Here is a 15,867-nt window from a genome sequence, read left to right as displayed (position 1 = left end):
GACCTAAAGTAATATTATCAAGTTTGCTGATGACACAAAACTGGGTGTGAATGTGAGTTTTGAGGAGGATGCAAAATGGCTTCAAAGGGACTTAGACAGAATAAGTGAGTGGGCAAGAACATTGGCATATGGAATATAATGCAGAAAAACAATTCACTTTGGTAGGAAAAACAGAAATGCAGAGTATTTCTTAAATGGAGAGAGATTGATAAGTCACTGAAAGTTCACATGCAGGTACAGCAAGCAATTAGGAAGGTAAATGTTATGTTGGCCTTTATTGCAAGAAGATTTGAGCACAGGAGTAAAGAAGTCTTGCTGCAATTTTATAGAGCTTTGGTGAGACTGCACCTGAAATATTGTATACAATTTTGATCTCCTTATCTAAAGGACAGCTATATTTGCCATAGAGAGAATGCAACAATGGTTCACCTCACTGATTCCTGGAATGGCAAGATTGTCCTATGAGGAGAGATTGTGGAGGCTGGGCCTATATTATCTAGAGGTTGATCTCATTGAAGCATACATAATTCTTGAAGGGCTCGACAGGGAAGATGCAGGAAGAATATTTCCCCTGGCTAGGAGGTCTAGAATCAGGGGTCACAGCCTCAGAATAAGAGGGAGACCATTTAGGACTGAGATGAAGAACAATTTCTTCACTCAGGGGATAGTGACTCTTTGGAATTCTCTACCCCAGAGGGCTGTGGCGGCTCATTCATTGAGTATATTCAAGACAGAGATCGATAGATTACTTGATAGTAAAGACACCATGGGATATGGGGATAATACGGGAAAGTGGCATTAAGGTAGAAGATCAGCCATAGTCTAGTTGAATGGTGGCGGATCAGGCTCGAGGGGCAAAATGGCCTACTCCTGCTTCTATTTCCTATCATTCTATGTAAATTGTTCAACAAAAATAAAATCCATTAAAAACCAAAAACTCAGTGACTTACGGGGGGTGTTAAGGATAATACTAGATTAAAAGAAGAGGCTTATAGTGTTACAAAGAATTGTAGTGAGCCTGATGATTGGGAGTGTTTTAGAAACCAGCAAGGAGCAACCAAAAAGTTGATAAAAAGGGGAAAAACAAAATATGAGGGTAAACCTTTCAGGAATATAAAAAATAGATTCTAAGAGCATTTCCAAGTATATAAAAAAAAGAGAAGCTAAAGTAAACATTGGCTCCTTAGAGGCAGAGGCAGGATAAATTATCATGGGGACTGAGGAATAGGCAGAGACATTGAACAAATATTTTGTGTCTATCTTCACAGTAGAAGACATAAATTTCATAGCTGAAAAAGAGGATAACCAAGGGGTTAAAAAAGAGCGAAGAACTTAATGTAATTAATATTGGCAGTGAAAGTGTATTGGAGAAATTTAATTAAATAAAATCCAAATCCCCAGGACTTGATGGCCTACATCCTCGCGTTCTAGAAGAGGTAACTGCAAAGATAGTGTTACCGCTGGTTATGATTTCCCAAAATTGCCTAGATTCTGGTATGGTCCCAGCAGATTGGAAGTTAACAAATGTAATACCACAATTCAAGATAGAGGGAGAGAAAAAAACAAGGAACTACAGGCCAGTTAGGCAGAAATCAGTCATCGAAAAAGTGCTAGAATCTATTATTAAAGAAGTCTTAACAATACACTTGGAAAATCATTGAATGTTCAGACAAGGTCAACATGGTTTTATAAAAGGGAAATGGTGTTTGACAAATCATTAGTGTTTTTGAGGATGTAACTAGTAGGGTAGATAAAGGGGAACCAGTAAATATAGTAAATTTAGATTTCTAAAAGGCATTTGATAAGGTGCCACACAAAAAGTTATAACACAAGTTAAGGGCTCACGGAGTTGTGGATAATATATTAGCATGGATAAACAATTAGTTAACAGACAGGAAGCAAGGAGTAGAGATAAACAGGATAATTTCAAGTTGAATGTGACAAGTGGTATGCCACAAGGATCAGTGCTGGGGCCTCAGCTATTTGTAATCTATATTAATGACTTAGATGAGGAAACCACGAGTAATGTATTTAAGTTGCCACTGATACAAAGCTAGGTGGGAATGTAAGCTGTGAATAGGGCACAAAGAGTCTGCAACCGATATAAACAAGTTAAGTGAGTGGGCAACAATGTGGCAGATGGGAGTATAATGGAAAGTGTGAGGTTATTCACTTTGGTAGTAAGAATAAAAAAACATAATATTTTTAACAGGGATGAAATTTATAAATGTTGATGTTTAAAGGGACTCGGGTGTACCCTTACAAGGAACACAACGTTAACATGCAGCTACAGCAAGTAATTAGGAAGACAAATGGCATGTTGGTCTTAATTTACAGCAAGGTGATAGGAGTACAAGGAGTCTCCTGCGACATTTCCTAAGACCCACTGTTCTATACAGTATTTGATTATCTCTGTTAATACTTCGCCACAATCTTTACTCCTATTTGTAACCAAAATATGTGTCTCCTTTTAATCTAACCATTTAGGATGACAGTCTATTACAAATACCTGTTACTTTGTAGGTGGAAATTTGTTAAGTTTTGGAACTTTTGATCATTTTCTATGTTCGAATAAAGAATTTTAGGATTGAGATGTGTACGGATGTTGTATTTCAATAAACACAAATGGAATTTGCACAGGTGTAAAAATCCACAGGTTATAGTAAGGTTGCCAACCCTCTAGGATTATCCTCGAATCTCCAGGAATTAAAGATTAATCTCCAGGGCACTGTTGTGTGCAACCCAGGAGAATAATCACAGAGGCATTAAAAATTGTGGGTTACTTTGTTCCGCTTTCTTTGATTCATGTATCAGTTATGGAGAAAGATATAAAGTCTGTTTGACTGATACACAACTCCTAGTTTCTCACCCATTTAGAAAATATTCTACTTTGTCTTTCTTGGATCCAAAGTGAATGACTGTGCAGTTCCCTACTTTGAGCTTCATTTGCCAGAGTTTTGTCCAATCACTTAATCCATGTTTCTTTGTAAACTGATGCTCCTATTTCCGCAACTACTGTCCTTCCCAATTTAGTGTCATCTGCAGACTTGCAAACTCCAGAAAATTGCATAGTTGGCCATTTATAGCTTGGTTAGTTGTGGGTTGAGAAACCACCAATCACCAAGCAGTGTTCAAAACTGGGGGTGGGAGGTGTGGGAGAGGGGGCAGTGAATTCTAATTCTGATTCCTGGGAGTGGGAGATGGTAGAGTGGTTGCCAATTCTCGAGATGACAAAGGGAGAGGGGAAGCGATGGCAGGCAGGGAGCTTTGTAAGCTTGGTGGATTGGGAATAAGCAGTCCTGCACCTCTTGGCCCACAAGCAATGCTGGAAAGGCACTTACCTTTTCCACAAAGCATCCTCACCTCCCTTGAGCTGCCTGGTTTCCTGAGGCCCATAAAACCTGGGCAGCCAGGGTTAATCCCGGAAGACAGGTTAAATCTCAGGAACGTGGATTCATTATAATATTTAAATGACCAAACTACCTCCTGGGAGCCAGATGGTTGCCCACCTCTAACCCTCGCTCCCCCACCACCTCCACATCCTGTCCCACCTCCATTAAAAACAGTTGGTGGGTTGGGGTCAAGTTTGAGATTTTTAAAGTTTGCCAACTGCCTGAATTTACTTGCAATAGGAGCTTTCAGAGATCCCTTGGCTTACGTATGGCATATGTATAATTTTCATTCAAAAATACAAGGAGCCTGAGGGACACAGTTGGTACTAAGAGGATACAAAAAACATTCCAGTAATAGCTGAAAATCAGGTGGTGGAAGGGAGAGAGGAACCTGGTGAAATTACAATCACTAGGGAAGTGGTACTGAGCAAACCGATGGAGCTGGGTCCAAATACACTTCATCCTAGGGTCTTAAAAGGGGTGGCCAATGGGATAAAAGATGTGTTGGTATTAATTTTCCAAAATTCCCTAGATTCTGGAAAGGTTCCATCAGGTTGGAAGGTAGCAAATATAACCCCTGTATTCAAGAAAGGAGGGAGGCAGAAAACAGAAAACTATAGGCCAATTAGCTTGATACCTGTCTTGGGGAAGGTGTTAAAATTGATAATTAAAGAGATTATAGCTGGGCACTTAGAAAACTGAAGGTAATCAAGAAGAGTTAGTGTGGTTTTGTAAAAAGAAATCATGTTTAGCCAATATTTTAGAGCTCTTTGAAGGAGTAACATGTGCTGTGGATAAAGGGGAACCTGTAGATTTATTGTACTTGGAATTCTAGAAGGCATTTGACAAGGTGCCACATCAAAGGTTATTGCAGAAAATAAAAGCTCATGGTGTAGGGGGTAACGTCAACATGGATAGAAAATTGGCTGGCTGGGAGAAAGCAGAGAGTATGCATAAATAGGTCTTTTCTGATTGGCAGGATGTGATGAGTGGAGTCCCACAGGGGTCTACGCTGGGGCCTCAACTTTTTACAATTTACATCAATGACTTAGATGAGGGGGACGAAGACAAATTTGCAGACGACACGAAGATAGGTAAGAAATTATGAAGAGAATTTTCTCCCCGTCAGGCAGGCCGGTCTGGAGCGGGCCAGGGTGGGCATGGAACTGATTGCCACCCATGCGATCGCATGCGCTGAAAGAGCGCAGAAATCTCCGAGACACGAAGCAGGGAGATTAATTTCATCATGAAAAATGGAATAAAAGAATTTTTAAAATTACTCAGATGTCCCCTCATGTGACAGTGTCACATGAGCTGGGACATGTTTATGAATTTCAATAAAAATCTTATTTAAGTTATAAACCCTTCATCCCGACCGTGGATGAGGTTCCACGAAAAATGCAAAGGCCGCCTGGGCTCTTCACCTGCCCACCAACCTTAAGGTTGGATGCGCAGCCCTGATAATTCCTTTAATTGGATTATTAACGGCGTTAACAAGCCTTTGACAGTTCGGCGGGCGCGCAGCTGACTCCGGTGCACACCTGCCGAATGGAAGATCAGAATGACACGCGGTGACGTCAGAACGCACGCCCGACGTCACCGCACGTCAGCGTGTGGGGCCCGCCCCTGCACACTGAGCAGAAGATTCTGGCCTATGTTGTGAACAAGACGTGAGGAGTTTGCAGACGAATATAGATAGGTTGAGTGAGTGGGCAAAAATCTGGCAGATGGAGTATAGCATGGGAAAATGTGAAGTTGTTCACTTTGGCAGGAAGAATAAAAAAAGCAGAGTATTATTTAAAAGAAGAACGACTGCAGAATTCCGAGGTGCAGTAGTATCTAGGCGTTCTCGTGCATGAGTCACAAAATGTTAGTGTGCAGGTACAAGTAATTAAGAAGGCTAATGGAATGCTATCCTTTTTTACGAGAGGAATTTTGCTTAAAAGTAAGGACGTTATGCTTTGGTTATACAGGGCATTGGTGAGACCGCGGTCAGGATCTTCCAGTCGGTGAGCGAGGGTGGGGCCCAGTCGCCAACACGGAAAATGACGCAGAATGATGTAGGGTGGAACTCCCGACATCACCCCGCCTCATTTCTATTTTCAGATTGGTGGGGGCGCAGCCGAGTCAGCTGCACGCCCGCCAACCTGTCAACAGCCTATTGAGGCCATTGAAAAAGTAATTAAGATCATTAACGGACCTGCCCGTCCAACCTTAAGGTTGGCGGGCAGGCCAGGAGCCCTGGCGGGCTTCGGAAAAAGCATGAAACCTCATCCATGGGCAGGATGAGGTTTCATGAGGGTATTTAAATCTTTAAAAAACGTTTCAGTAAAACTTATGGACATGTCCCAACTCATGTGACATGAGGGGATGTCACATGAGGGGACATTGCAGGGAAAATTTTTAAACATGTTTAATGAAAGTTTTAAATCGGAACTGATCTCCCTGAAGCAGCATGCATGTGAAAGAGCGCACTCCTGGCTGAGGGAATCCCCTCCCCACCTGCACAGGGAGAACATAGCGCTTCCTGGCAGATGTTACACTTGGCAAGCCTTAATTGGCCCGCCCACGTAAATTGGCAGCACGTCCCCTATTGGGGGCGCCGATTGGAGGCATGCCTGCTCCCGCACTACCCCCCCACCCCGATGGGGGAAAGATTTTTCCCTCATCTAGAATACTGTGCGCAGTTTTGGTCTCCTTATTTAAGGAAGGATGTAAATGCATTGAAGGCAGTTCAGAGGAGGTTGACTAGATTGATACCTGGAATGAGCAAAGGTTGGACAGGTTGGGCTTGTTTCTACTGGAGTTTAGAAGAGTGAGGGGCGACTTGATTGAAGTATATGAGATCCTGAATGATCTCGACAGGGTGGACGTGGAAACGATGTTTATTCTTGTGGGTGAGTCCAGAACTAGGGGGCACTGTTTTAAAATTAGGAGTTGCCCTTATAGGACAGAGATAAGGAGATTTTTTTTCCCTGAGGGTTGTGCGACTTTGGAACTCTCTGCTTCAGAAGGCAGTGGAAGTGGGGTCACTGAATATTTTTAAGGCAGAGGTAGATAGATTCTTGTTAGGCGAGGGAATCAAAGGATATTGTGGGTAGATGGGAATGCGGAATTTGAAACGCAAACAGATCAGCTATGATCATATTGAATGGTGGAGTAGGCTCAAGAGGCCTGGCCATCTTCTGCTCCTATTTCATATGTTTGTATTTCGTGTGTTCATATGTACCACTCCTGCCTCTGAGCTGAAAGGCCCTGGGTTCATGTCCCGCTTCAGGACATGTTGGCCATGGAAGGACTGTTCACATAGCTGAAAGCTCATTGATAATCTGCCTGCAAAATCCTTCCAACATTCCATTCTCCAAGAAAGAGGAGTGTGAAGCTATGCACAACAAAAATTCATGAATGTGGATTTGACCTTTTTTTTAGGGCCCATCATTTGCATTCTGTGATACTCATATTTCATTCCTAGAACTGACAAGAATTTCCATTTGATTGGTTACTGTGAATGAACAGGACGAAGACCCTGCTTCCCACTTTGATATTTCAGTTTTAATTCCTTCAAATAAGAACTTTTAAAATTATACTGTGTTAATGATTTTGCAGCGAGAAGAGGCATGCTGTTGAAGCTTTTCCTCTTGCTCTCATCAGGACAGAGTCACAAGAATACTAATTGTAAAGGGAACAACAATTTATATTACTTGAAATGCTGATTGGTTGACAAGTGGACTCTGATAGGTAGAGACGTTGCCACGGAGAAAGCATCAGGGTTGGGACATACGGCCTACATATCTGGTATCACACCATCCCAACGACTCAGCTGTTTGCAACATGCAAAGTGCTGACCGTACCCAACCAGCCTGTGCTTGCAAAACTCAAAACATAGGGCAACACCTCCCTCCCACCCATCACCACCACCACCAGCCCCCCACCCACCCCCCCACCACCCCCCCCACACCCCCCACCACCCACCCACCAGCCCCCCGCCCCCCCCCCACCCCCATCGGGGGGAGGGATGTGCGGGAGCAGGCAGGCGGGTTCCTGATCAGCGGCCCTGGTTGAAAAGTGCAATATCAGTGACTCCTTTTTTAAACATTTTCTTTCCCGGGGAGTAGTGACACTAGATCATAATCAGGATTAAAGGACTATAAAAATAGCTGGACATAAACCAAAGTTTTCTAAATGTGGACTCAGGATCTAACGATATACACAAGAATCAGTTACTCTGGGCTTTGCCTACCAAGATAAAGTAGAAGGACCTGTCTGCTAAATACAGGAGTCTCCTGAAGTACATGTAGGGACGCCTTTGTGCAGTGTGCTAAATTAGCCAGTTTCCTCAAAAACTGTACAGAGTCCAACTTAGTACCAATTTACATTTAAGTTGAACACGCCTGCAGCAAGTTCTCAAAATTTAATTCAATACATCTAATAATTGGTAAGCTGGCAGCAGGAAAATAACCATAAAAGCTGAGCGATAGTCATGTAAACACACCATGTTCACTAATGTCCTCCAGGGAAGGGAACCTTCCACCCCTACCTGGTCTGGCCTCCAATGTGTGGTTGACTCTTAAAGCACCGAAAACAACCATGATAAACAATAAAAATACTGACTTGTCAGTACTCCCAAAAACAAATTATAAGAAAGCTGCTCCCAACTTGACAAGAAAATAAAGTTCCACTCAGCCAAATGTATGGATTAGAAGCCCTTGTCATTGTCATGGGGACTGTGCTTCTAAGCTGAGAGATTTCCCGAAGGCTTCCTGCAACTCTCCTTACACTTTTTCCAAGTGGTCATTTGCTGCAATAATGGATCTCACTGCTGTACTCTGGTGCCCGACTTGCTTAATTGTATCTTCCTAGTCATGAAGAACAATTTTTCATAATGTAAGTTTAACAGTTGACAACTGGTGAGAAGTGTCCTGTAAATATCACACAACCTGAAACTATAAAGGGGCAGTTACTCACTGATTTTGACTTTTCTGAATAATAGCCCAATTAGGAAGGCACATGAAATCAACTACTTAACACCAGCAGCAAGAACAATAATTATGTTAACTCACAACATTTGCAAACAATTTCTATATACGAACATAGGAAATAGAAGCAGAAGTAAGCCATTTGGCCCCTCGAGCCTGCTCCACCATTCAATAAGATCATGGCTGATCTGTTTGTGTTCAGAGTTCTACATTCCCATCTCCCCCCCAATAATCTTTGATTCCCTTGCCTAACAAAAATCTATCTCTGCCTTAAAAATATTTAGTGACCCCGTTTGCACTGCCTTCTGAGGCAGAGAGTTCCAAAGTCGCACAACCCTCACAGAAAAAAATTCTCCTCATCTCTGTCCTATAAGAGGAACCCCTAATTTTAAAATAGTGCCCCCGAGTTCTGAACTCACCCACAAGAGGAAATAACCTTTGCACATCCACCTTGTAAAGGCCATTCAGGAACTTATATACTACAATCAAGTCACCCCTCACTTTTCTAAACTCTAGTGGAAACAAGCCCACTCTGACCAACCTATCCTCATAAGACAAACTGCTCATTCCAGGTGTCAAGCTAGTAAACCTCCTCTGAACCACTTCCAATGCATTTACACCCTTCCTTAAATAAGGAGAACAAAACTGCACAAAGTATTCGAGATACAGTCTCACCAATGCCCTATATAACTGAAGCATAACATCCTTACTTTTTGTTCAATTCCTCTCATAAGATAGTATTCCATTATCCTTCCTGATTACATGCTGTAACTACATAGTAACATTTTGCGACTCATGCACGAGAATACCTAGATCCCGCTGCACCTCAGAATTCTGTAATTGTTCTCTGTTTAAGTAATACTGTTTTTTAAATTCTTCCTGCCAAAGTGAACAACTTCACTTTTTCCCACATTATATTCCATCTGCTAGATTTTTTGCCCACTCACTCAACCTATCTATATCTGTCTGCAAGCTCCTTATGTCCTCTTCACAACATACTTTCCTACCTATCTTTGTGTCATCTGCAAATTTAGTCACCATGCCTGCACTTCCCTCATCTCATGTAAATTGTAAAATGTTGAGGCCCCAGCACAAATCCCTGCAGGACTCCCCTAGTCACATCCTGCCAATCAGACAAAGACCCATTTATGCATACTCTCTTTATTTCTGCCAGTCAGCCAATCCTGTATCCAGGCTAACATGTTACCCCCTACACCATGAGTTTTTATTTTCCACAATAACCTTTGATGTGGCACCTTATCAAATGCTTTCTGGAAATCCAAGTACAGCATGTCTACAGGCTCCCCTTTATCCACAGCACATGTTACTCCTTCAAACAATTCTAATAAATCGGTTAAATATGATTTCCCTTTCACCAAGCCATGCTGACTCTTGCCAATTACCTTGTGTTTTTCTAAGTGTCCAGCTATACCATGTTTAATTACCGACTCTAACACCTTCCCCACGACAGACGTCAAGCTAACTGCCCTATAGTTTCCTGCTTTCTGACTCCCTCCCTTCTTGAATAGAAAGGTGATATTTGCTACTTTCCAGTCTGAAGGAACCTTTCCAGAATCTAGAGAATTTTGGAAAATTAACATGAATGCAACTACTACCTCATTAGCCACCTATTTTAAGATCCTAGGATTCTGTGATTCTGTGATATTACCTTAACTATGAAGTCTATCAGGACGGGAGCCTTGTCAGTCCACAGCTCCAACTGGTTGCATAGTACCACTTCCCTAGTGATTGTAATTTCACCAAGTTCCTCTCTCCCCTCCACCTCCTGATTTATAGCTATTACTGGAAGGTTTTTTTTATATCCTCTATAGTGAAGAGAGAGGCAAAATATTTGTTAATTTCATCCGCCATTTCCTTATTATCTACTATTAACTCCTATTCTCACTCTCTAGAGAACCAACACTCACTTTAACTTTTCCTGTTTAAATACCTGTAGAAACTCTTGCTATCCATTTTTGCATATCTAGCTAGCTTTCTCTCATACTTTAATTTCTTTCTCCTGATTAACCTTTTAGTCATTCTTTACATTCTGACCAATCATCTGACCTGCCAGTCATTTTTGTGCAGTTAAACGCTTTTTCCTTAAGCTTACTGCTTTCCCGAACTTTAGTTAACCACAGATGGTGGGTCCTCCCTTTAGATTTTTTCTTTATAGTGGGAATATACTTGTTCTGAAATATTCCCTTAAATGCCTGCCACTGCTTCTCTATTGATCTATCCCCTGGCCTAGTACCCAGTTAACTTCAGATAGCTCAGCTTTTATGACCACATAGTTGCCTTTATTTAAATTTAAAATACTAGTCTTAGATCCACACTTCTCCCTTTGATACTGGGTGTAAAATTCAATCACATTGTGGTCACTATTACCTAAGGGTGCCTTCACTCTGAGTTTATTAATTAAACTTGTCACATTACACAATACCAAGTCTTACATAACCTGCTCTCTGGATGGTTCTAGAACATTAGCATTATGTGAACTCTTCTCCAGGCTACAACTGCCAATCTGATTTTTCCACCTTATTTGTAGATTAAAGTCACCTATGATTATTGCCATATCTTTATCACACATACCCAATATTTCTTCTTGTATATTTTGTCCTACATTGTGGTTACTCTTAGGGGGTCTGTTGACCACTCCCATTAGTGACTTCTTACCCCTACTACTCCTCATCTCCACCCAAACCAATTCTACATCCCGATGTCCTGAACCAAGATCATCTCTAACCATTGCATAAATGCCAGTCTTGATTAACAGTGCTACCCCTCCACCTTACCTAGCTCCCTATTCTTCTTGACGGTCATATACTCCTTAATATTCAAGACCCAATCCTTGTCATCCTGCAGCCATGTCTCCGTAATGGGTATAATATCACATTTATTTACTTCAACATGTGCTATCAATTCGCTTACTTTGTTATGAATGCTATGCGCATTTATATACAGAGCCTTTACTGTTGCCTTTTTGTTATCTTTGTTACATCCAGTCTTGATTCTTGGAGCATTCTTAGGCTTTTTCTCTTTGTCCCTTCCTGCCATTCTCTGACCCCTATTTCCCTTATTACTATTTTCCTCTCTTGTCTTTACTCTTTGATATACCACATCTTTCCACATTTGATCCCTTGCCCCCAATATTTAGTTTAAAATCCTCTCTACTTCCCTAGTTGTGCAGTTCGCAAGAAAACCGATCGCAGCACGGGTCAGGTGTGGACCATCCCAAACATACAGCCCCCACTTTCCCCAGTACTGGTGCCAATGCCCCACAAACCTGAACACATTTCTCCCACACCAGTCTTTGAGCCACGTGTTCATCTCTCTAATTTTATTTTTTCTATGGCAATTTGCATGCGGGTCAGGTAATAATCCAGAGATTATAACCTTTTGAGGTTCTGCTTTTCAATTTAGTACCTAGCTCCTCATACTGTCTATGCAGAACATCTTTCCTAGTTCTACTTATGTCGTTGGTATCTCCATGGATCCTCCTCCCTCCCAATGCAAGTTCCTCTCCAGCCCTGAGCAGATGTCCTGAACCCTGGCACTAAGCAAGCAACAAAGCAGTCTGGACTCTCACTCTTTGCCGCAGAGAACAGTGTTAATCCCCCTCACTATACTGTCCCCTACTACCACTACATTCCTTTTTTGCTTCCCCCCACTTGAATGGCTTCCTTGAACACTGAAACATGGTCAGTTTGCTCATCCACTCTGCAGCCCCCACTCTCATCCAAACAAGCTGAAAGAACCTCAAACCTATTGGACAACTGCAGAGGCTCATACTCCTGCACTCTTGCCCTCTGGGTTCCCTTACCTGACTCACTCACCTCCTGTCACACCCTCCTGTGCCTGATCATTGACGGAATCAGAAGATTCTATCCTAAGTGGTATGACTGCCTCCTGGTACAAAGCATCCAGGTAACTTTCCCCCTCCCTGATGTGTTGCAGAGTCTGCAGCTCTGCCTCCAGCTCAATGATTTTGAGCTGAATTTCCTTGAGCCGCAAAAACATACTGTAGACATGTTTGCCCTTGATCAGTGTTACTCAGGAGTTCCCACATGCCACAGCCTTGACACATCACCTGTTCTGCCATTCTTAATGTGTTTTAAATAATTACTTAATTATACTATTCATTTATTTATGTTGAGATATATATATATTTTTATTAACTTTACCACCAATTTGTATACTATTTTAAACCTTAGAAATAGAATAGATTTGAACCACTCACCAGATACTCACGAAACAGCTAGATGTTTTCCCTATAGTAGAACAAGAACCAATTCTTGCAGGGTGCGAAAGATGGAAAAAGGAAACGAACATCTCCTTCTCCCGCTTCACCGAACTCCCCTTCTCATCAAACTCCATTTGCCTTAGGTACATTGCAGAGGCCTGTATTTATAGCCAACTGAACTGGGGCTAGAATAACCAGATTCAACCAGTTAGCTAATTAGGTACTCAGCTCTCACAGCAGAGAGTGAGTTTACCTTGTCTAAGCTGCAATAAAAAATAATTTAACCTGTTTACACAGTACTTTCCAGTTACTGCTAATTACAAACTAGATTACATTTTAAGAACAAAATTTAAGAACAAAATTATCACTTTTAATTCCACCACTCACCAAAATCCACATCTACGCTCAGTTTCCTCAGCTGTACTCCTTTTGCCTTGGATGCACTGTATTTATAGCTAACTGAACTGGGGCTAGAGTAATCGGATTGAACCAGTGAGCTAATTAACTACTCAGTTCTCATTGCAGAGAGTGAGTTTACCTTGTCTAAGCTGCAAGAAAAAAAAAGAACTTAGCCTGCTCACACAATACTTTCCAGTTACCGCTAATTACAGATTAGATTAGATTTTAAAAGCAAAATTTAAGATCAAAATTAACACTTTAAACTCTTCCTCTCACCAAACTCCAAGTCTGCACTGTTTCTTCAGCTGCACTCTGCTCCATAAGAGTTTAGTGCTGTTTGTGTACCGTCATTATCTAGAAACCTTCTAAATCATCCAGTCCTTTCACAAATTAAGTAATGTAATCCCCTACATTGAGTCATGGGATTCCGATTAATTATAACATGTAACTAACTTGTGTTGATCATGGAAATAGAAATCATCAGACAATCTTAGCGAGACATCTTGCTCTTGTACATTTCTCTCAGTGAGACTGATCTAAGCACCAATTCACTCCAGTCAGCTAACAGCTTTCATTCCCATAAATCTTCCTACTGTGGTAATTCAATTATATACAATGAGAAACGTCTGCCTTAAAACCACTCTCCACCCCAGGACACTGAACCATACATTGACAAAATGTGTGATCATGGAAGAGAAAGTGATTCTTGCTCTTCTACTCTTTTCCGAAGCAGCAAAACATTATATTTTATGACAAAAACAGCAGGGTGTTGGAAACACAGCAGCGAACCTCATCTATTCATGCAGCTGGTTAAGACAATTGGAATTATACACAGCAAGCAGGTTCCACGTTTGTTTCATGCTCTTTGCTGAGTTACCTGTTCTCAGCCAAGGTAGGGATATTGAGGGGGGTGCGGGGTGGGGCAGGTGTCAGGGTTGGGGCAGGGGTGGCCTCAATTGATTTCTATAACCTCTGGATTAGGAAGGGGAAAGCTCAGTCCAGGATTCATCCTCTCTCTCATTTGTAGGCTTTTAATACCAAGCCATTGGGCAGCCATATTTCTTAACTTAAAAAAAAGGAGGATTTTGAACACAGAAATTATGATTTTATCCTTTTTCATAAAGTCTAATTGGACAAATGAATGATTTTTATCATCTGATTCACAATGACTTTCAATATTAACTACCCACCTCATTTGGCTGCGTGGTGACAAACAGATGGCAGAAGAGCTCACACGGTGGTCTGTAGGGGTTACGTGTGACAAATGCAAACTGACAGTCCGCCGGTTGACACGTTGTGTATAAGATCCTCCTCAGGGCATGAGCCATCAACAGCGTCTAGTTGAAACCCATCAGAGGAATTAATTACATCTGCGCAACCAAGTTGTTTGTACAGTATTTCATGTAATATTTTTAAAAATCAGTACAGAAGCTTCAATTGAAAAAAAGACACCAAATATTTCCGTTTTTGATATCAAATTTTTTCTTTAAGCCAAGATGGTGAAGCAGTTTGTGACCAGCTTTCTGCAAGGTAACATCAGTCTCACCACTTCTTGCTACAAATACTCACCAAATTGGGTGATGGAAATGATGGGTAGGAGTAACCATAGAGCACTCAGTTAGACTGTAGTTTTCCCTAACTCATTCTTTCCCATCTGTTGAACCCTCCACCACCCTTGACTTTTCTCTTTTCTTCAGCATGAAGGCACAAGCTTGTTGACCATCCAACCACTACCTGATTTAACACATCCACTTGTTTCAATGTTGATGGTGCCTTGTACTTTGAGCCTGATCTTCCACCTTGACTTCTCAATCTTAAAGTATGGTAAAGACGAGGATTAGATATAATGCTTTCTATCGCACATGTACATTGCCTCCACAGCATGATGTGAAAGGGTACGTCTGTTGCAATTGACCAGCACCTATAATAAATAGCATCATTTTAAGTAAGATGAAATGTCGAATTACAACAAGTTGATTAAAATCATAATATGAACAGCAGACTTCTGTCCTTTTGGAATTGCACTGAAAATTCTTTTTGCTTCCAAAGCTCCATCCAAGAGAACCCAGGATGGCAACACTATTGTCTTTACGGTAGAATCTTGGAACCCATCATTTTGATTAATACCTTCACCTGGATTCTTTCTCTCTCTCACCGATTGACCTAACTAATCCATCCCTGGCCTCCTTCCGATCCCACAGTACCCTCCCACCTCCCCGCACTCACAACGACCCTTGGTTCTGTGCTGGGCAAAGTTTCAAAGGTGTTGGAGAGACTCAGTTACCAAGTTGTTATTGTTGGCCAGTAAGTCTTGACAAGGAGTTGTTTGACAACTGGAAGGGTCATAACTGAGCCCAATCTTGCCCTTAGTTAACAAATGCACATGCGTGCTTTCAAAAGGATTTTGCTGGATAGTGATTGGGCTGGCTCAGTTTTCCCTCGTCAACCCAGGAGTGCTAAGGATAACTGTAGCATTCCTACCAACTAGAGCTGGAGAAACAATAATACTGCAGCCCATGAAAAAAGCAAAAATAAGTAAGAAATACTAAAAAGAAAACAAAAATGGCCACAAATAAAAGCAGGATGATTGGGAATGTGCTACCTAGATGCAGCAGCTGCAGGCACACAATCATGAACAATAGAATCCAAGGAAAACTGTGACCAAACAAACTCAAAAAAGGTGACAGGCTCAAATTTTACTCAAGGAGCAACCACTGGGATCAAGGGATACAAAAAGCGCTCATGATTATGCCATGGTTTTAATTTCCTGAGCCTCATTAAAATGTTGCAGTAAGGACGCCTGCCAGTGGGAATCACTATCTGGCCAGTGTACAGGAGCAGGACTTCAGGCAGCCAC

General features: G+C 41.6%; 1 protein-coding gene across 5 annotated transcripts in view; it reads right to left on the bottom strand.

The window, feature by feature from the left end:
• Window positions 1-15,867, bottom strand: part of sh2d5 (SH2 domain containing 5) — a 100,741-nt gene that overhangs the window by 67,975 nt on the left and 16,899 nt on the right. For 4 of the 5 annotated variants that reach the window (XM_041205643.1, XM_041205645.1, XM_041205644.1 and 1 more), the window contains one exon: window positions 14,201-14,347. In XM_041205643.1, coding sequence (XP_041061577.1) covers window positions 14,201-14,347 — 147 coding nt within the window. Of the gene's footprint in view, window positions 1-14,200; window positions 14,348-14,579; window positions 14,670-15,867 lie in introns of those variants that run through there. The other variant, XM_041205647.1, reaches the window with a different exon arrangement.

The sequence above is a fragment of the Carcharodon carcharias genome, chromosome 15, assembly GCF_017639515.1.
Source record: "Carcharodon carcharias isolate sCarCar2 chromosome 15, sCarCar2.pri, whole genome shotgun sequence".
Lineage (NCBI taxonomy): Eukaryota > Metazoa > Chordata > Chondrichthyes > Lamniformes > Lamnidae > Carcharodon > Carcharodon carcharias.
Note: the sequence above shows the minus strand (reverse complement) of the source record. Positions and strands in the feature narration are given on the sequence as shown.